Here is a 22,414-nt window from a genome sequence, read left to right as displayed (position 1 = left end):
AAATCCTTCTGACATTTAATTCCCTCTTGTCAGGGTGCAGTAAATGTATACATGCAGAGCTTTCCCGTTAGGATGTTAATATATATTGGAGCAAGCTGGATCCTGGCCTCTCCAGTGAATCATCAGGAATTTTCCTATTAGGGGTTTTGTTTTGGGTTTGCTTGCGAGTTTTTGTGGGTGGGGCAGAAGGAGGGAGGGAAGGGCAGGGAAGGAAGACATCACAGCATGTTGTCACCAACATGCCCCCTCAGGGCTACTCTGCAGCTACGGTGCACCTTGGCTGAACCATTTTTGTGTCGATGCTTTGCTTGGCACCAAAGCACCTTAAAGGAAAACTGCATCAGCAATGGTACAATCCACTTGCCAGAGCTGAACTCATGCAGGAAAAAAATCCATTTTTCTTTCCAAGTGCTGTGCTGTTCCCCAAGGGATTGGCACGGCTGCACCCCACCACAGGGGATGCCAGGGTTTCATGGGATGCCACACTGGGTCCATCTGCCCACGGTGCAGATCACTGCAGAGCAGCAGGAACGCTCCAGAGCCTCTTCTAGGGTGGCCAGGAAGAGACTTAGGCTGCTTTAAACTTATTTTTGCTGATTATTTTAACCAATTGCTCACGTAATCAACAAAATAGTGATTACACTGCTGGAATGGGAACCCTGAAGTTTTCCTTTAAACAGAAAGTGCGGATCAGCAAACAGCACACAGACAGGAGAGAAAGGAGTTTGGGACTGGTTACTACTCAGAACTAAGGAACTAATTCCAAAGGTCAGGAGCAGTACGGAGCAGACGCTGAGCTAGGGATTGTCCATCTAAGTACTGATAACCATCATCTGTGATTCACACCTGCAGGTTCTCAGCTATGGGGGTTTTGGGGGAGACTCTCTTTACATATATTAATGATCTCCAGGTTTCCAACATTTCTGCCAATGTAAGTGCTAAAACCAACTTTCTGTGGGCTCTCAAGAAAAATGTTGGTGATGGTAAGAGCAGCACCCTGACAGTGTGGGTCAGCGCTTACACCGAGGTTTAGCAGAGCGAAGACTTTTCTGCTCCCAGCTTCTCAATGAAAAGGTTCCACTCAGTTCCATTTTAATGAGGCTTTAAATATAGATGTATCTATGAATATTCCACTCTTTTTGTCGGCAGCAGCATCTCAAGACTAAAAGCAAGACTGAGTTGGACTGGGCTGCCTGTATTTTAAATCTCCTTTCTACCCACGCTAACAGCTTCAGACCTATTTGGGTCAAACCACTTCATGTTTACCTTCAGTGCTCCCCATGCTCTCAGCAGCGGGTCCCGCGAGGCTCGAAGCGGCGGCTTTGGGCTCACCTTGGTGACGGGAGCCCTCTGCACACACGAGCATCCTCGAGTGCCCGGAGGCAGCAGCTCCTTCCAGTGACCTCCTGCAGCCAGGACCAGCCAGCCCCCACCTCTCCACCGCCGCTGGCACCGCTCCTGACATTACCGCTGCTGCCAACAGCTCCTTCCCTGTGCTCCAGCACCCTCTCCAGCTGATTACGGCTCTCCCTCGGCTCAGTGCCAGAGGTGCAGAGCAAAGGCAGCACTGGGAGATGCAGCCTGTCCTGATGGGATGATGTGGGAAAGCCCAGGTTTTATGGAACCCTGCTGTGTGGTGCTCCCGTCTCCCGTCCTTCCTCCTCACCTCCCTCCGGCTTCACACTCTGCATAGCCCAACATTCTGGGGTATCTCTGGACAGCCCTGACCCTCCTCTATGAGCATTTCTGCTGTAAAAGCAGAGAACAGAGGGAGATTTTTATGAAAATGTAGTTTAGACATTAATTTTGGCATATTGGATTTACTGCTGCACTTACACAAAAAATTTGCCTTTTATTTCTGGGTGAAAATGATTGTCAAGCTCCTGACATTGGACAGTGTGGGCTAAACTTGTGTGTAATCATGAGCAAGCTTATACACACCGACCCCACTGACAGCTCCTGAGCTTCCCAGATGTGCAGGTAACATCTGCGTCACAGCAGGAAAAAGGAAACCTATGCCAACGGCTTTGAAGAATTCCTAAACAAGTGATCTCTTCTAAATCTGGTTATAGTTCAGTTTATTAAATGATTATCACATCAGCACACCTGAAGATCCCACAGGTCATGATTTGGGCACTAATGGCCTTAAGTCACTTGAGCACTCCTGAAAACCTTGTGAGCCAATTATTCATTTTCCCTGGAGGTAAGAAACATCAGGATTGCACTGACACCTCCCAACTGAATCTGGGGTCAATTCTTTTGCGGAATGAAGTTTTTGAAATGATGGAGCAACACTAGAGGTTGGACTTGGCAGGGGGTGCTGGTGGAAGAACAGGCTGCCATTATTCCATGAACACTATAAACCACTTAGCCACAACGTGGGAGGACAGAAATCACTGCCTGTGACAGGATGAGCAATAATGTTATTCATTCCCACCGCGTGGCGTGGAGCAGGCTACCCCTCCTCAAATTTATTGAGGGGCTGTTAAACAGCAGTGTTAACCTGCCTGTCGTATCGTAATTGAATTTGGTCTAATTTAAACCAGAGAAATTTGAGGAGTTCATCCTTCTTCAATCAATAAGCTCCCCTTCAGCGACCCATTTCAAGATCGCTTCATAAAAAATAACGCGCTTTCTTTGAATAAATGTGCTCACCCCGGCAGAGCTCAGAGCTGAGCAGCTGCTCCCACTGACTCCTCTCTGGAGAAGGGAGCCCTGCTCGCAGCCGATGGCCATTGATCCACCTGCACCCCCTCCGCAAAGGTGCTGATCGAGCTGCGGTCAGGGAACCTGGCCCGATGCGGAGGCTGCACGGAGCCATCGTGACCATTCCCTGTTTTACAGGAGGTGCTGACGCTCTGGAGCAGAGCCAGGAGAGCTCAGGGAGTGCTGGGGCAGGTCCCCAGAGCGCGGTGCTCGGAGCCCGTGGCAGTGTCTGTTCGCGTGCACCTGCGTGCACAGGTGCGCACAACACACACGCACTCAGGGCTTGCCCTCGCGATTCCCGGTGCTGCAGGAATCCTGCCTGTCGGTCTGCGCCGGGCTGGAATGAGGAACTGAGAGCTGCGAGGCCAGCCCTCTCCGCACCCTAAGGGCTCAGGATGTGAGGAACAAGAGGAGGATTGCGAGAGGCACGGACACACAGAACTCGGCCGGGAAGAGCGAGGATGGCTCTGGACTCAGGCTACCTGGGCGGAAGGCAAGGGATGCATTACTTAATTGCACGGTCGGCAGAGCCTCGGTTGAAGCTGTGGGCGGGACAGGTGTACCTGGAAGGAACAGCACACTGAGCAAACACGGCAGCAGCCCCCACGCCCGCCACGCTATGGTCCCCGTGGGGGTGGGCACATGCCCTGCATCCCTCAGGCTGGTGCCCAGGGCTCCCAGCACCCACTCCTGCCGGAGCGGAGGGCGGTGTTCCCGACAGAGAGCTCAACTCCAGCACTCACCTGGGACCACCCATCTGAGAGCCCCAGTGTGCTGACTCCGGGCCAAAAATGCGACCTGGTTTCAGTTTCCTGACATTCTAAACAGAGGCTATGGGGCAGAGGCCGCTCTGTTTGTAGAAGAGAAGGGCCTGGGGCTTTCTCTCTAGTGCCTCCTCCATACCTGACCCAGTAAGATCCTGACCACTCCTGACCAGGAATGATCACCCTTTGGGCAGGCAGGAGTAATCTAAAGAGCAACAAGCAAAAGTTTGAAACTCTTAGGAAAAAAATCAGTAGTCAAACCAGATGCTCCAAAATGGGTGTCTGGAAGCACACGGTAGGTGCTCGCTGTGGGCAGCGGCTCTGCCTGCACTGTGCTCTGTAAAGGCGGGGGAAATTTTGGCTTCCATTCCAGATTCAGAAAAAAGACTACACTGAGCTATGTGCCCCGGGAAATGTGTGAGCCCCTCTGGGCAGCACAGGCTAGGGAGCAGACACCCATTCTGGGCAATTCCTTTAAGGAATTTTTTCCTATTCTTCTCTTCATTCACCAAAAAGTGTATTTTTCCTTAAAAAATAGAATTTCAAAAAGTAGAACTTATCAGAGCAAAACAATTTTCCCCATCCACTCAGGGATGTTCACCAGAGCCCTGGTGCATCTTACCTATGGGATCTGTCCCAGGCCTGCAATAGTAATTGTTAGCATCACCCAGTGTTAGAACACATCCGGAATGAATCCATCATTTCTGACCTCTTGGCCAAAGCACACCTGTAGTGGCATATGGGATGGGATGTTCCCGATTTGATCGGGTGAGACGGAACTGTTTGACAGAATAAGATGACGACTCAGGGGTTTTCTGGGGTATTTTTTTGCTCCATGCTGAACCCCTGACAGAACAGCACTGGGTTCCAACCCCCCTGGGCTGGGCTCTTCCCAGGGGGCCAAATGGCTGCTCTGGCCCTGTGGCCAGGATCGCGCACCCTGCGTTGGAGTGGCCGCATGCAGCAACAGAGCCCGGCAGGTACCAGGGGTCTGCAGGGATGCTCTGCAAGTGGGAGCAAAAAAAAAAAAAAGGGTGGATTTCGATAGGAAAACATGAAGAACAGAGATTTAGGTTTGTACCACTGGTACAGACCCTGTTCTGAATGCACCCAACTGCACCCACTGAAGATGTTGTTATGCTTTAATCTCAATTGCTGCTAATTGGCAAGGACCAGCCAAGAGGATGCATTTATACCCCTTTCAGTCCAGTGTGGATAAAAACAGGCTCGAACCATTTACTTGGTTTGGCCTCACTGATGAAACAATCACCTCCTTTTTGCCCCCAAACTGACGTTGGTATGATGAGGAATCCCCAAGCAGCCAAGGGTTAGTGCTGGCTGCCTGTTTTAAGGGGGGTTTCCACACAACACGGCAGAGTCAAGTGCTTTACAAACAAAGATTCAACTCAACCGGTCTCCAAATCAGCGTTCAAAAAATTCCAGCCAGGAGGGAACCACAGTGGTTGGCCTCGGTGCCCTGCACCTCCTGCCCCATGTCTGAGGACGTCACACAGAAATGGGTGCCAAAACAACAACCAAAAAAAAAAAAAAAAAAAAAGAAAAAAAAAGAAAAAAAGGAGGAAAACCCCAACAGAAAGGAGCGCACTTCCAAGCTGCGAGAGCGTGGGGGGAATGGCTGTGCCATAGCGACTGCACAATGCAACATGGCCAAGATGCAGAAATCAGAGTGGAACCAGTGTCTAGCGAAGGAGAGCAGCGGGTTACCTACGGACTAGCCCTTACCTGAGAGATCCCCATAGTCCAGCTCCTCGGCCGAATTGGGCAACTGAGTAAAGCCTTACAAGTAAAAACAAACTCATTTTTCTCCGTGTTTCTCAAGCGACAAAAAACAACACACTTAAGAACTGAGGATGAATTTCTTGGGGGGAGGGGGGGAAGAGAATGCATCAATCACTTGCCACCGTCTGGCGGTGTGGGCAGAGCCATCGTGTGACACAAGTGCAATCGTGGCCTTTATTACAGACAGAAACGTTCCTCGCTCTACACTGTTGGCACACGAAACATGGCATTAAGACCACTCATAACAGCATGCAGAGCCCCCCAAACTCTGCCATTCAGCTGTCACGGGGACAATTTCCCAATTTAGCCCAGGCTGATTTTGGTCCTGCATACATAGAGCAATGGAAAACTTGCTTCCAGTTTTGCACCCAATCCAATTATTTTGGTCATGGTGACAAGTCTGGACATTTATCGATGAGAGAATACGAATACTGCACAGTGCATGTCATGGCCTGTTTGCAGCTGCGGGCTGTGTTGTCCACCAAACCATTGGACAAACCGGCTTTTTTTCATTTGCCCAAACGTGATGGATTTATGGGAAAAGCATCTGTCCCCAAAGCTATAAAGCAATCAGGGAGGCACATGGTTGTGGCCACCACAGGCAGCCAGCGCTGCCTGTGAGGGCATTAGTGCTGCTTGGTTTGGGAATTTGAGGAAATGCTGGGGTCTGCAGGCAGAGCATCCCCATGGGTGGCCATCCCGGCACCAGTGACAGGGCAAACCAGTGCCGGGAGGCCACCCAGACTTACTGAAATGTGGGGTGGGGCAATGTTACCCTGTGGGCTGGGACTTCCACGACTCACTCTTGCCGCTGGCCACTAAAAGCAAATGCATGAAGCAAAGAAAAAAAATTCCCATGAAGAGATCCCGCATCCCTGGGCACTGGGGAACCTGGGATCGTCAGCTCACAGACTGCTACCGGTGCTGACTGTCTGTTAAATAGCCAAGCTGTGAGTGCAGTATGGTCAATGTGCAGACTGGCCCCACTGCAGAGCAGCAATATGTATATTTATAAATACACACTGCTCTTTAAAGATCAAACTCATTTTCAGTGACTGGTTTTTAAATACATCAAATCACTAGGAAGCTATGTTGGAATTACCTCCTGAAGTGGGAAGTCATTTAGATTAATAGCAGGAAATTTGCTTGTGTGCCACTCTTGGGTTTCAGGGAGCCCTTTTCAGGTTTTCAGGAGCCTTTTTCCTATAAATGATCTATAAATACAACAGTTGACTCACAGAAGCACTGGACATACAGAGCTGTACTTGGCAGAGGAGCCCTTCAACTTTTCTTTCTCCAAAATTGCTTCTGTAGAGTTCCCTTTAAAGGAACTACATTTTATCACTGATGAAAAAGGGCAATGTTACATTTTTTATGAAGCAAAAAAAATCCTTTTCAGAATAAAATTTGCAACAATTCCACAATTCCGCTTCCCCCTGCGCTTGGGACACTACTTCTTGATTCTTCTCATTAAACTTCCATATTGGCTACTAAAGCCCCTTCTTCTCACTACTGAGGGGATGAACTCAAAGTCTGCCACTACTCCTGTTAGAGAAACGAAAGGGAACTTTTCGCTCTGCTCCATTTCCCTGGAAATGATAAACCCTCGGCAGGCACAGCCGGCACGGCGAGCGCGTCCTGCAGCTCAGCCAGGTGCCCACATGAGGACCAGGCACCCCGGCTATATTTAGGTTTCTATGGGCTCCTACACTACATCCAGTTTTAAGGAAAAGCCAATTTCTCTCCCATCTCAGGCTCTAAATAAGCAATTAGGGATTCCGTTTCATGGCGTGCGTGGCGGCGCTGCACAGAGCCGCAGCGTGCGCAGACAGCGCTGTGATGTTTTATTCAACCGCCCCAAGGACGGGAGCTCTAAAATGCATTGAGGAACAGATTCACTATTAGCTGCACTTTTAAGTAGGGCATTTCCAAGAGGGAAGGAGGCAGTCGGACTAGCAGAGATGCTTGATGATGGCAATGCAGAAAGCTCTGAGGCTTTTTCTGCGGCACCTGGTGAGGTGTACGGCACTCTGGGGTGAGCAGGCTTTCACTTCAGCCAAGCAAAACTCATTTTCAGGGACTGAGCACTATCAGAAAAAGGAACAAGAGCGTAGCACAATAGTGTTACCTGTTCTTGGACCAAACCTGCTAAGGCCACAATTAAAAACCCACATGGGCTTTCAGGGAAGAATTTCCAGCCTGTAAAATTATTTACCTGCTGCATAATGGGCCAAGTATTTTCTTATCACTCTTCATTTGTGATTGGGATGTTTTCCTTATTTTAACCTTCACTCCAGGCTTCCTGCTTTGCCAGCTTCAGAGGAGGCTTTTTCACCCTACCTTTCCATGACAATGAGCAGAAATGCTGCCTGTGCTGAGGCAGCATTGCCTGGTTCTTGCCTCGCCGGGGGAGTGGGGAGCAGCCCTGAGTCCCCATTGCTGGGTGGATGGATGGACGGACAGGGCCGCAAGCACAATGCCCTGCGTGGGCAACGCCCGCATCCTGGGGACTCACTCTGAGCTCTTGAAGCTCTCTGCTTAGAACCGGGTAAGGGCAGAATTTGGAAAAAACTGGACACAAGGTCAGCGTGTCCAAGGTCATGGCTGCTTAGAGATGTCCTGCTTGCGTAGGGGGCAAACGTGAGCTGGGCATCTCACCTGAGGGGCTCCACAAAGGCCAGCACCGCATGAGGGCCGAGCTCTCTGGCCACCAAGCAGCAACAGGGGCCAGGTCATTAAAAACTGGCACATTGATTTTGGTGGGGACAGGGGCAGGGGAAGAAAATTGAAAAGGCCTGGCAGAAAAAGGGCTTTCTCCCCAGACTGAGTGGCGCAGACACTCCAGGTTGTTACTCTCCCGGCTCCACCAAGTTCTGCCCGTATTCCAGCTCAAACAATGGGACCTGCGATGTCAGCCCCACAGGCACCCTGACCCCATGGGGGCACACCGAGAGGGAGGAGGGCTGAAGCTGGGAAACCCCGGCTTCGTGGGGTGCAGCGGAAGCACAAGCCTTCCTGCCGGCCATGACCATGCTGTTATTGGAGCTCTGGCAATGAACAGTGCAGAGAAAGGAGAAAGTGCATCAGAAAATTCACAGTTAAGCTCTCATTTTTCAACAAAAGAGTTAACAACATTCGTGCGTTAGGTCACTCATGCATTGCTGCCGTCAACTCCATTCCGTGAGGAAACGGGAATGGCAGGGCCTTGGCTGCTGCTGGGACATGCACACACATACAGGACTCCTTCCCCCCAGTCCTCTAGGATACACTCCAAAACTTTAAATGGCTCAAAACCCTCTTTCCCCGATTGAAGCATTGTGCTGGCTATACACTGGCCTTACGTTCAATTTTCTTTGCTAGCAAGCTCTTTTTTGGGTTGGTTTTTGGTTTTGGTTTTTTTTTTTTGGTTGGTTGGTTGATTTTCTTTTTTCTTCCCCCAATTCATTTTAAATCGTTTTTGGAGAAAATCCATTTGGCTGTATTCATGCCCATGCATTTCTAGTCATTCACAGACATGCTCACTCCCATCGGACATCGGAAAGAACAAATGGCCAACATACAGAAACACCTGGTATACTCCATACACACTCCAGCAACACAAGCTTGGAAAGAAATCCAGAGTCTTCAGGGGAAAAGCACCCCACAAGGGCAAGCACGGGGGAATTTGGGACAAACTGGCTGGTTTTAAGGCAGGAAAGTTTGTGGCAGCTCGTTTGACTGGGATAGGTTGTCATTTCAGCTGGCTACCTCCCTGGCAGCGATCTTCCCCACAAAGAGGGTAAGCCCTCGAGTTAAAAACAGGCTTTTTATGGCTTTCCCAGAACAAAGAAAGAGGAGGAAAGACATCAGGAATTGCTTAAAAAAAGGGGATAAGGGCTCACCATCGAGCATCTGCCCAGCTTGTCCTCATTGCAGAGACTAAGACATGCCTACATTGAGCCTTTCCTGATGCAGAGACACCTAGAAAGGATGCTGGGAGTTGTGCTATCATCAAGGCTACCTGATCTTTAGGGATCAACATCCAGCCACGAACACGTAGCTACAAAATCAGCAACGTTGGCTCTTGACATTTAACACACACAGGGAGATCGTCACACAGACAAAACACAAGTGTGCCCGAAGATTTCCTATCTTTATGCCAAGTGGGAAAATGCATCCAAGTAGGTAAGCGATTTGGGATAAGAAGTGCAAGCCCCTTCACTTGATATGGGACATTGCTACTGAATGATTGCCCCACTCAGTCCTGCCTCTGACCTCGTCCAAGCAACACCTCAAGGGGAACAGGCGGGAGAACAGGGTGCTGTGTGCTAGGGATTTCTGCCAGTAAAACAATCAGTCAGTTTATCAGAGTTAGAAGAAACTAGAACAGCGAAGTCCAACATGGATTAGCTGTAATTAAAAATTGTCAGAGGTTTCGGTTCTTCAGCTGAAAAGTAAGCTTGTGCCAAAAAATGGGATGCTCAACTTCCAGCCTGCAGCGCGTACGTAGGCTCGCCGGGGAACGGAGGAAGCTCAGGAAGCTGTCAAGCTGTTAGCTAGACTGCCTCGAGCAGACGAGAAGGGTTACTTTGCTAGACTGCTATGCTGAGACGAAAGTGTTGCTATTTGTTTTCCCAATCTCCTTCTGCAGTGTAATAACGCAAACTTCCCTGCCGACCTTGGAGGCGAGCGCTCCTCTGTGGAGCATCCCAGAATCCCCGGTGCTGCCCTATGCCAGCAGACCTGCTGGATGCCCTGTCTTAAAAACTAACTCAAAATGCAAGAAAAATGCTCAAAAAAAAAATTTTTTTAAACTTAATTCTTTTTCATGTGTGAAGTGACTCTCAAGTCAATGGATGGAGAATCACTTGGCATCGCTTGGACCTGGATGCCACTTCCATGGGGCTTGGGCTTGCCTGGCACCAGGATGATCAGCTGGGGAGCTCTCAGCAGAAATGACAAGAGCAGACAGACTTTCCGACCTTAGAACCCATGTTGCATTTATGAGATGAGTCCACCTGAAACACAGTTCTCCCTTGAAGACTCCAGTTCCCTTTTTGGCTTCCCCTTCCCAGGCTTGTCTTGCCACTCAGCAGCGCTGAGAAATAAGATAAACAGGAATGTGATACCAACCGTGAACTGCCGGTTCTGTCGTCGCCGTTGTGTCTACACACGGGAACAGAGGATTGGAGGAAGGGAAGAAACAGGAGGAACAGCATGCAAAAAAAGGGAAAATGGAAAAAATGGAACAGATAATATATGAGCAAGCTTTCAAAGAACATTGCGTGACAAGCAATAATAAAATGAAAGGCAAAAAGCATTTGAAGTGAGTTGCACTGTTTAGAAGACATGCCTCCAGTTCAAAAGCTATGAGCCTGAGGAAAACAGTAAATTTTTCTCTTTTTCCAGGACCTTGCCAGAACAATTACTGGTGGTTGCAAAGTCAGGGGAACAGGAGACAGGAGAGAACACCGACACCAATGGTTTGGTTGGTGGGGACAAAACAGAAGCTCCAGAGCAGGATGAGGAGCTGAGGCTCAGCACGTCGCTGTTACACACTCAAACACTGCCCTCACCAGAGCACCCATGGCCAGGGAACAGTCTGCTCCTGCCTCTCCTCCAGCTTCCCAGCCACCACCTGCATGAGGAATCATTTTTTTCAGCATAAAATATGTCCTAGAACTGGTAACTGTGGACAAACATTACCAGTTCCTCTGCTGCAGCAGGTACCTGGTTGAACAGCTATGGGTAATTAAAATATCCTGGATGGTTTTTTGCTGGTTAGTGTGAAGCTGAGTCTACTCCATATGGCCTACATCCCACTGGAAATTTCTTGGGGGGTGCTGCCTTGCCAACGGAGAGATGCTTTGTCTCTTCCACGCGTTTTCAACAGGCAGTTTAAAAGAGTGACCCAAATCTGAAGGCTTTTTCTGACAGTTATTTCCCCACACCAATAGGTTTAAACCAAATGTAACCACATTACCCGAATTTCCTGGCTTATTTAGTTGTTGCAGCCCATTTGCTTTCCATCTGGAGGTAGGTATTCCGTGGCAGGGGTCAGTGGCTGGAGCGGGCTGGCTCCTCAGAACATGGCACTGAAATAAAGCCCCGGAGCCAACGGCCCAGCCCAGGTTTGTCCCAGCCCTGCGTGGTTCGAGGCAGGCAGTGTTTGAGCGAGTAACACCGTGCGAGTGAGCGCACAGAAGCGCTGCACTGCGTGTCCCTGCACAGCAGCCGGAGCTTGGGTTTTGCAGCAACGACAGACAATTCACAGCGGCATTTCCCCTCGGTGACATGCTGGCAGAGAACCCGGGCACGGGTCCCCTGCGCGGGCAGAGGCAGCAGTGGAAAAAGGAGGACCTGTTTCTTGGCAATTTAGCTGAGGACAGCCCAGGGCCAAATTCCTGAAGCAGCAGCAAAGACAAGAATCATACAAGGAATACACAATACTTACAGATACCAGGTCTACATGCTTTAATTATGGAAGCAAAACAAATGAACCCTGCACAGTTTAACAAACTGCACCAAGATTTGCATAACAGATTACCAAGCTGTCATTAGCCTGTTTCCACTGCCAACATAGGCTGTTCTCATCTTGGCAACCAAATCTAAGGCACCCTCAAGGAGGCCAGCCCTTGTTCTCCTGCGGGAGCTCTGGGGGCTGTAAGGGAAACCTTCCAAAGCCACGAGGAGACCAAGAGCGGGGGCTTTGCTTTGGTTTTGGGCAGCAATTCCCATTCATTTTAACCAAGCAAATGGTGGAAGGGGAAATGGCGGTGGAAGTGGGGGGAAAGTCATTGTTTAGAAGGGGTTGTAAAACTGAGCATTAATTCCTGAGATAGCATCTTGACATCTATAAATAGTCTCAATTTACTGTCTTCCTGAAATAAAAAAAGTTATGTCAGCTTTTACACTAAATAGAGAATCTGCTGGAAGCAAACTTGTATTGATGTGCTGGAAGAAATTATTAGTCAAGAAAACAGTGCAAACTGGACAGTGCATCTCGCTTCCCCGTCCGGGGACAGAGACCAACAGGTTACACAAAATAAAGTTCTCAAGCGGTTGTAAGTGCGAACAAATATCCACGTCAAACAACATGTTGGCTGCAGCTGGAATGACAAAGTTATGATTAGCAAATGGTTTGGATGGTTGCAATAGGAAACATAGACTGGTTAAAGTTTAGAGTGAGCTTTCAGGGAGCCTTGTTCAATCCCAGTCTTCTTTGGGAAGAAGGACTGTACACACCAGTATTCCGGAGAGAACAACCCCGTGTTAAAGAGATGAGCGCCCCGACACTGGTGTGTTTCTACATCATCGTGTGGCAGAGGAGAGAAAAGTGGTCCCTGGTGCTTTGGTACCAAACCAGTGCATTCCTGTAAATCCGTGTGTGTCCTGGCCCTGCCGCCGTCACTCCTCACCTGGGAAGGAACATTCTGGCCCTGCAGTACTGCTGCTCATACAACCCGTAACTTCAAGCTGCACTGGATAACTTCAAAGGTGCTTTCCTGAATCCTGGGTATGTGCCACCAGCTTCTGCTTTGCTTTCAAGACCAGCCACACTTCCATGTCAGAGTAGGCACACAGCACCCCAGGGATCAGCCTTCTGCCCCATGTCCTACAACAAAAATCATCTCTTCTCCTTAAATGCTGACCAACAAGAAGTCTTTGATACACTCCTGACTTAACTAATGTTGAACAAAGAAAGCCAAGGAAAGGCTTTGCCGTCACAAAAAAGCACTGTTCTGGTCCCAAGCCATCGACATGCAGAACAGCTACACGACCACCCCGGGCTGACAGCTATCATTTAAAACGGAAAGCTGGTGATGAAGAACGAGCTGGTTTACCAGGTGTAGCAAAGCCAAGAGGACGTAGTAATCACATAACCAAACAGACTCAACTCAATGTGGGATTTTCTACCTTAATATCAAAGCTTCTCTTCCCAATGCCAGTAAGGAAGAGAACTAAATGTGCTGTTTGGGAAAAGCAGAACAATGCCATGGCCTTCCAAAATCTCCATGTACAAAAGCTCCTCAGAGGCCTGGTTTATAGTTACAGAAGGTACCCAAGGGAGTAACCACTGGCCTCTACAAAGCTGCAAATTTCACTTTATTGGGATTTCTGTGTAGCACTGGCCATAAGAAATAAATAGCTGCCAGCTAAGACAACTCAGATGACACCCAAGCTCTAGGCACTCACCACCTCATTAGGCAGCTACATAAGGACACATACACATACACACACACACACACACATATTTATAAAATTACTGCGTGGAGGCAGCTGGGCAACATCTCTCAGTGTTATGAGCTCCATCGCTGAGCCTCCTCGTTTTCTCAAATGGATTCTCTCCAACTCCAAACTGTTTGCGGAGTGTGACCAGGCCCTTTAAACTTGGCCATAATTAGTCCACAGCCTCAAACAGAACAAGCACGATGGAGGAATATTAAAACCCCAGCAGCAAAATTAAATTCCCCCGGTTGAATGCTGGAGCCGCAGTGCTGCAGCCTCGCAGAGGTACTCGGTGCTGGGGCTGAGGAGCACACACAGAATTACAGCAGCACATCCACAAAATAACGGCAGAACACGCTGCCGCCTTTTAAATTTAAAGAGGCTTTAGCAAGTATAGATATCCATTCAATATATTGCTTTTTAAATAGCTTTCTGAACTGAAACCAAAAGCCAATCTGATCCCTGACGCGTGGAGCTCTTATTCTTCCTGATTTTCCAGACTACTTCACATGTACTGACCAGGGCGAGTGTGAATTCCTGCACATTGCTGCCTTCGCAGCAGCCTGAGGGAACAGCTTGGGGCACTGCAAACAGATTCATTCCTGCTTTGGCTCCGGTCCTTGGGGCTGATGAAAAGCCCTACAAAACCCTTCCCGGCGTTCCCCTGGATCAAACTTCTGTGGGACACCAGCACAGATGTCACATCCCCCAGCAGTGCGAGAGCTGAGGGGTGATGGGGCTCAAACACCGGAGCGCAGTGGCACGTCCATCCTTTCCCTCACCACAGTCACCCTCTCCCTCACCACGTGCTCCTCCAAGGACGGATGGAGATGTCCTTTGCATTCCAAAGCCCCCCAGCCTACTCCATACAGCACTCCAGGTTGGCTCTGAGTGCCCCTGTCCAGGCGTGCTGCGATGGGCTCTGGAGACAGCTTGATTAGCGGACCAGATGTTTCACAAAAATCATCACAATCTGTACGTATGTTGTGTGTGACCAGAACAAAAACAGTCTGAAATTAACACAGTGGCTCCAGCCATGCTTTTGCATGTTTCCCCATACAGATTTGGGAGGATTTTGGTTTGATTTCAAGCCCAACCTTGCATGCACCCCATGCTTCTGCTCAGCAAGATGATGGTTTGTGCGCTGCTTATGCTGTGTCACCAAGGGCAAGGCCAGATATGATGGATCCTGTCTGCTACTGGCTGGACGTGGGACTGAAAGACTGAATTTTATTTCATTTTATTTCCTGTCCCAGGCCTGTCAGCTCTACCTTTAGCCCCTTTAATGTGGACACATCCTGGATGAAAATGTCAGAAAGGCACAGAATCATCTTTAAATTAACTTGACATTTTACCAGGGACAAGCAGAACTTTCAACAGAAAGCAAAAGTTAAATAATAAATAATTTGGGGGAACAAATCCCTGGGCTGCGTCCCTGCACAGCGGCATCAAGCATCAGAACGTGCCACAACTCGACAGCAGACTGGGAACGCTGAGAGCAAACCGGCAGCCCTGGCTGCTCCTGCAGAGGTGCCCATCTCCCGTTGGCAGCACGGGCACCTCAAATCCCCGGAAAAGCCAGAGACTGTAAGAGAGTCCAGACTGCCGAGCTGAAGCTGACCACCCTGAGCTGACCAGGCAGCAAATGTGTTTCCCTTTTACGATTAAATTCCATGTCACCACCTGCAGCAGCCCCAGGCAGAAGTGGCCATACCTGAGCCGACGCCACGATCCTGCCTGTGCTTTAGTCATCCCCACGCTGCGTCTTTGCCTCCCACAAACCCACTGCAAGGAAATCGGAGAAAAGGATGACTGGCACTGCATTATTCCTGCCCACCAGCCACTGGGATTACTGTCAGAATAAACCCCCTGCAACTGCAGCTTTTCACACCACCAGCTGTAATCAGGAAAGGACAAACTCCTACTGAGAATAAAATCATCATTTTTCTTGTATTGAGGAAATTTTTTGGCACGTGAAATGCTCTGAAAACCTCCAACACTATTTTTGCTCATGGAGTTCACATTTCCATGCGCCATTATTTTTAAGGCACCTGGGATGACACAGAAGCATGCTTCTCAGGAGACAGTGCCTGGCCCCGTGGGTGACAGGAGATTTCCACTACCAGGTGTGCCCCTGCTCAAGAGCTGATATTCCAACTCAGCATCAATTCTCAGCTCCTGCTTTGGAGCTTGCTGGCTCCAACACACCTCCAAGCCAAGCAGAGCTTGCTCCTGTGCTTGTACAAATCCTGAGCCTCAGGAAGGAACTCAGAGCTGTTTCCACAGGATGGGCTCGGTGCTTCCCGGACGCATTCACCGAGGGGGCTGGAGCACCTCTGGGAATTCTCAAGTGAAAACCACTACCTGCAGTGTTAGAGCCCCCTGAAATATACACACACCCCCACATACACACCTCCCTGCTCCTCCAAGGGATCAGTGGGATTTAAAATATGCTCTAAATGGGCATTCCAGGGCATTCACATCAGGAGCCCCCAGCCTGCTGCTAATACTGCCACAAAGGGTGGAGAGCAGCACCTTTGCAGAGTCAGCAGCACCCACTGCAGGGCTGGCAACACCGGCAACCTGCACGTGTCACCCCCAGTTCTTCACCAAAACTGCTGCCAAGACACCTGTGCAATTCCACCTGTGGAGAAAGTGTGGGAAATGCAAATGTGCAGCTAGGAATGATGCCGTGGATCCTGGAGGTGGGTGTGTCAATGGACTGGGCGGCAGCGAGGAGGCTGGGAAAGGCAGGCAAAGGCTCCGCGCCGCGCTCCAAGATGAGAGCTGGGCTGTGATTAAGGACCTTTATCTCCCAGGAAACAACAGCTGTCCAAGCCCAGCATTTCAAGGAGCGACTCCAGGGTAATTCAAATGATGCCGTTTGCTCTGCTGTATCGTATTGTACATCTTAATGAAGAAAGCCACAAGGACAATTTAACTGATAAAGAAGGGCTTGGCAGCGATAACGGCTGAAACACCAAAGGATGGCTGGAATACCAATGCTGTTGGAGGCTACATGGAAAAGATCAAGCTGTCACGCAGGAAATCTCTTCAAGCACCTACACTAAAGTGACAGAGGGAAAGCTCTAAAGGTCGTGGTGTCTGGAAACTTCACCACTGCTCAGCTTGTCCTTTCCTGGAGAAAGCATCAGGTCAGCTTTCCAAGAGCTCCCCCAGAAACTCCCTGAACCAATAAATCAAAAAGACAACTCCAAGGGCAGAATTTTCTAGGGTCACCTGCTAGAAACTGCTTCAGTGCAGCCTCTCTCCCCATGTTTTATTCAATTAAGGCAAGACAATTGTTTTTCAGAACTACTTCATGGTTCCAGGGGACATGAACTAGGTCAGGGTTATACTAGAAGTAGGGGGAGAAAAGCAAAGTAAAGCAGATTTCAAGTCCACCTCATCCTAAGGATTGGATTCCACTGGGCTGGCTCTAGATGCCTGGATTGCCAGCAGCTCAGGGAACGCCCCCTTGGCTCCCACTGCTCCTCTGTCAGACAGGAAGAATGCTGGAGCATTCAGCTGAGGATGGGAATTAAGTTATCAGGTGTCTCTCGAGGCTTTGAAAAGTGTTCCAACACTATTCTGCTATGTAATTCTAGAGATTATGTTAATTTGACCTAATTTTTTCCAGCCACAAAGTCTCTTAACTATCAAAGGGCAAAAGTTGGTGTGGCTCCATGCTCCTGAGCACTGACTGGAGAGGACACACATGCACATCTGCACAACAGAGGGGGAAGCCTTAACTTGACTGTTCTGGGTGGGAAAAGCACACTGAACTCATGGGCAGAGGACGGGAAGACGCATGTCAAGAAGACTCAGCGCCAGGGAAGAAAATAATAATTTCTCTTATCAGCATTAACGAATCTTCTTCTGACAGATTGTGAGCAGGAACTGCTGGAATCAGGGAGCAATATCACATTTTCATTACTTTTCCAGCCTCCTCAGCAGTTCAAAGCCAACACAGAAAAGCATCAAGGAGGCGATGGAGACCCACTGGGTTCTGCCACCAAGGTCTGAGATCCTCCACCACTGCAAACAAAGGTGAGAGAATGATGCTGGACAGCCCCGTGCTCCTTACCCCAAGGGACCTCTGCCAGGCTGATGACACGGCCATTTGTGACTGCAAGAACCACCCCCCTCCCCTTCTTATTTTTAATATAAAAAAGCTGAAAAACTATGTGGAGGAGAGCCCAGAAGCTACTGAGCATCCACAGACAAGCCGCAGCACTCACAGCAGGACAACAAACAACCAAACTGCTATTCCTTGGGAAGAACCAACCACTACTGAGCACCCTGACACAGCAGGTGAGGACAAGCGAGGACAGCGCAAGCTTTGGAAGGCAGTGCTGGGGCAACCCCTAAAATGACAGGCTGGTAACAACCCAGTTCCCAGGAAAAGGACTGTCATTAATGTTCGCAGGCACCACTATTAAGTTAAGGGGTTATCCAAGCATCAAGATACATTGCTCCTTTTAGCCTTCCAAAAGTCACTGAAAGCACGAGCAATTACCGTCAAACAAAGAAACCTGTGAGCGCATCCACGTACAGCCTGTGGGACACACGGGCCGAGCTTCTCTGCAAACAGCTCTTAGGGAGGCTTTGAGAAAGCTTCAAACCTCCTCTGAAACGAAAGCAGGTTAAGTCTAGAAATCAAAAACACGGGAGAAGGGAGACTGTTCACAGCAGAGCATCCCGAGCATCCCAAGCTGGGTGCCTGGAGCTGGGTTTACCGGTAAGCACCTGGAGGGAGGAAGCAGAGCACGGCGAGGGCTGGCAGCGTGGTGGTGGCCGCCGGCGCGTTAAGGCACGTTGGGAGAGAGGCTTCGCCTGCGTGTCCGTGCCAGCGGGGCCTGGCTTGGGTGCAAAAAACCTCGAAAGGAAAAGAAGCCACGAAACGCCCTGGACAGGATGGTGAAAGTCAGCTGAGCAGCATCATAAAAGCAAATAAAACGTGAAGGCATTTACACAAGGGGTGGTTTACAGCAACAGTAAATGTTGTGCCATTAGGTATTCAATGGTCCATCCTCACCTGCCGTTTGTCACCTCTGCCTCAAAAAAAAAAAAAAAAACCACAAAAAGCAGCAAGCAAAAGCAAAAGCAGCGGTTGGAACAGGAAAGGTCAGAGAAATGACAATGCGGATGGTTACAAATAAATCAGAAGGGTTTTCCTGATGAGTCAGGTCTGTGAGGAGGTATGAGGATGTGTCAGAGAGAGGTGTCATGATCTTGCTGGTTGTTTTTATTCATCTTTTCTCAAAAGACAAGGAAAATCTCACAAGCTGAAAGGCAGCTCCTCAAGAAGGGGCCTATGGATGGCATTCACTCAATAAAAACAACTGGTGGAATTCCCTTTCCTGGGAGAGTGAGGGAGAAGCTTATCACAGAGAAAGACCAACACCTCAGCGTGAGAAAAAGCATCTTGAGTCTCACCAGGCGAATTGAATTGCCGAAGACCAAACTTTCTGCCATAAATTGCTCAGAAATTGATACTGACGGGATGGAGGCTGAAACGACTGCCCGTGCTAAGCGAGCTCTAGGGCTGTTTGCATCCCGTGTTTGAAGTACCCAATACTGGCCACCAGTAACTGAATTAATCACTTTTCCTGCCACGACAATTCCCACGTTTCAGGAACACCCCTCACCCACGGCAAGGACCGTCTGACACGTCAAGCTGCCAGACCAGGGCTCGTGCTGTGGGTGGGCGTATTCGAGGGAAAAAAAATACTGCAAGTGATTGGTTTGTTGTTTTTCCCCAGGCTTCATGCTCTGCTTATATACATAAAAGACAATAAACATTCAGGACATTTCCAATGGTTATGAAGGTACCATACCTGTGATGGTGGTAGGGATGGTGGTGGTAGTGGTGGTGGTTGTTGTGGGAGGAGGGATAGTTGTGGGGGGATCTGGATAAAATATAAAAAGGAAAATAATAAAAAAGCAAATTAAGAAAAAACCAAGCAGAACACAACAGCGGTCAATCGTGATCAGAGGAAAACAAGGACGCTAAGAAGCAGCGCGGGGGTTGGGGGCCTTTCCTTGGCTAAATCCCAGGGGGAGAGCCCAGCAGCTGCAGGGACAGCGGGGCCAGATCCTCTGCCCATGCTCACTCTGGCTGGAGAACCTGGCCCCAACCTCTCCCCCCTTTCTGCCTTCTACAATGCTAAAAAAAAAAATAAATAAAACCCAGCATAAATTAGTCAATGAGAGAGAGAAATGGAATGGGAGAGGCATAAGAAAAATAAACTGCACACTTTCCACAACAAAAAGACCAGTTTGCACATACAAGGAGAGACACAGTGGTGCTTTTGGTGGTTGTCTACGGATACATTTGCAAACCCAGGTGGGAGGGCTGTGTGAGGGGCCCTGCTGTGCTTCACAGCCTGAGCATTAACAGCACATGAACAGATCTCACTGTCTTCCCAGGGCCGTGAACCTCACTGCTCTTCCTCTATAAACACATGGCAGCAGGATGTTAAAAACTACTTCAAAGATGGTAATGAACACAGAGAAACGACAACATCATTGCTGAATATCAATTTCCAGGTATGAGGAATTCCACCAAGATCTTTTAATTTAAAAAAAGAAAAATCAGTATTTTTCTGACAATTTCAGTTGCGCACTCTTGTTTTTGCTACTAGGGCATCGTTAATGAGATGTTTCTCTCTGTGACCACTTCTCAGATGGACTGGACCTGTTGAGATTCAAACCCTGCTGCTCGTCACGGGATTGATGTTACACACAGGGACACATCCTTATCAAAACTATCGGGCAGGAGAAGGTAGATATGAGAAGATGTAAAAGAAAAAATATGTATCAATGCCCAGATGATCAAACTGAATGCGTTAAGTAGTCGGAAAGACTTTGAACTACGGATTCATTCGGCAATAATAGAGCACGAAACCTTTCATGGGCTTTTGATTTTAGGTTTCCTCCGTAGCACGTCAGCTGTTCCTCACTAACACATCTGCTACTCTTTTATCTCTGAGCGAGCTCCCTTGGATCCCCTAATTAAGATATCTGAACTTTAATTATATACTGCACCTTTATTATATTCCATCCAACTTCCCAAGAGTTAAGGAATGTCACCTCATAGTTCGCTATGCTGTGAGCAGTCGCTGTCTTTCCCCTACATCCCAAGGATCCCAGCCCCTGTGCTTCTCTCTCACTCCTGACCCATACATCTCCCTGAGAGCAGTGGGGACCCTCACAGCTGAGGCACAGCAGCACTGAGGGAAGGGCCCCCAGACTCACACCGACCAGCCTGGGACTCGCTGTGTTGTGGGCTCTTCCTCCATAAAAACGAAAACAAAAAAAAAGCTGGTGTGCTAATGGAGCTGGAAGTTTCCAGCAATGTATCTGGTATCTGCCCAGGCCCATGGGGAGGGAAAGCATAAAATGAGTTTTAGAAATGAACATGTTTTCAGTGTGTGCCAATGTGATTATACATCCCCATCCCACGTGGGCAGCTGGGAAGGTGCTGGGCACAGCTCAGCTGCTGGAAACCGCGTCAAACCCCCGACCTGCAGAGATGTCCCTTTGGAATGGGACTGCCTGAACGCTGCCTCTCCTGGAGCTGTGCCAGACCCTGCTCTGTGTCTGTAGCCCCCCAGTTCCCACCCTAACATGGCTTGGGAGCTCTGCACCGTGAGCAGCCGCAGCCGCAGCCACAGCCAGCCTGGCGAGGACAGCGAGGCACGTCCTGCCACCAAGGCTCCCGCGATGCCCACAGAGACGTGGCTGCACGGACACAGACCCTGGTGCTGCTGTGGAATTGGCTGCTTTTGGTGGTGAAAGAGGTGTTAAGTGCCCCACCACTGAGCAGGATGAGACCTCCATGCTGAACCTCCCCCCAACGGCAGCTCCAGCTGGGCTCTGTACCAGGAGGCTTCAGCTGATGGCCACAGCCCAACCACTCCCTCCCCACTCTGGACTTCTTCTTAAATCAAGGATTAAAAGGATCCCTTATGCTGTCCAGAGTGCCAGAGCCTAGCAGGATGCTGCCAAACATGCAGAAACTGGAGATGATGGGGTGTGTAAAACCCTTCTCTGCCCACGAGCAGCCCTTCTCTACATGGGCAACACATCGGCCAGATGCCTAAGCTGGAACCCACAGGTCTCCATCCTCCTTCCAAGTAATGCTGTCTTGGGTCTCCTCCTGTGGGTTTAATCCCAAGAAGGAGCAACCCCAAGGAAGTCCCGCGCTGTCTATTCTCGCCCACATCCAAAATGCAGAGTAATTATGTGAGATTTCCCACGAGCTCTAAACCTCAGGTCAGTAATGCTGGGGAGGTTCCCCCAGCTCTGCCTTGGCCCAAGATGGGTACATACAACTACACAAGGAGGGAAACCACCTGCCCCACAGCTGCTTTATGGCAGCAGCTTTCATGGTTTCCATCTCGTGGGGAACCGCCTGTGTCCTATTCCAACTGCTTTGCTCTCTGCAAAATTGGTTGTTTCTTTAAACACTGATGTAAACAAGTGGGTTTTTAATATTGTGAGCATGCAAATTACCAATCATAAATGCATATCTGACTTCATTTTGTAAACTGGAGTCTTGTGGAGTGAGAGGCACTAGAAAAACTACCCATATGATGGTGTACATGAGTTTTGTATAAGCTCAAAGCTGTCGCTATCTTGAGTCTTTGGGCAAGTTTCTAAGACTGGGCTTAAAATCACTCCTGCAGAGGTGGCATTTGGAGAGGTATGGGAGGTTCTCCACTTTTTGACTGTATCAGAGCAACTACCAGAGAGCTCAGACTGCAGAGCTTCAGGCGGCTGTTGCATGGAACAAACTTCAAACCAAGTTTCTGTCCCACCTGAGTGGAACCGTAGCATCACTCAGGTCGGAAAAGACCAAGACCCACCATGAATTCAGCCCAGCCACACACAACCGCTCTTAACAGAAACTTTAAATACTCAGCCCAAAG

The 22,414-nt window shown here is 49.2% G+C and overlaps 1 protein-coding gene across 10 annotated transcripts in view; it reads right to left on the bottom strand.

Annotated features, from left to right (window-relative positions):
- CADM1 (cell adhesion molecule 1) overlaps positions 1 to 22,414 on the bottom strand; it is a 136,637-nt gene that overhangs the window by 5,647 nt on the left and 108,576 nt on the right. The window contains exons 8-11 of one of the 10 annotated variants that reach the window (XM_032133562.1): positions 19,319 to 19,390; positions 10,383 to 10,415; positions 5,214 to 5,267; positions 3,189 to 3,269 (exon numbers count right to left, since the gene is read on the bottom strand). The exons of 1 other annotated variant lie outside the window; for it this stretch is intronic. In XM_032133562.1, the coding sequence (XP_031989453.1) occupies positions 3,189 to 3,269; positions 5,214 to 5,267; positions 10,383 to 10,415; positions 19,319 to 19,390 (240 nt within the window). The remainder of the gene's footprint in view (positions 1 to 3,188; positions 3,270 to 5,213; positions 5,268 to 10,382; positions 10,416 to 19,318; positions 19,391 to 22,414) is intronic. 8 more of the 10 variants (XM_032133565.1, XM_032133563.1, XM_032133564.1 and 5 more) reach the window with 8 other exon arrangements.

This window comes from Corvus moneduloides, chromosome 25 (genome assembly GCF_009650955.1).
Source record: "Corvus moneduloides isolate bCorMon1 chromosome 25, bCorMon1.pri, whole genome shotgun sequence".
NCBI classification, from domain to species: Eukaryota; Metazoa; Chordata; class Aves; order Passeriformes; family Corvidae; genus Corvus; species Corvus moneduloides.
Note: the sequence above shows the minus strand (reverse complement) of the source record. Positions and strands in the feature narration are given on the sequence as shown.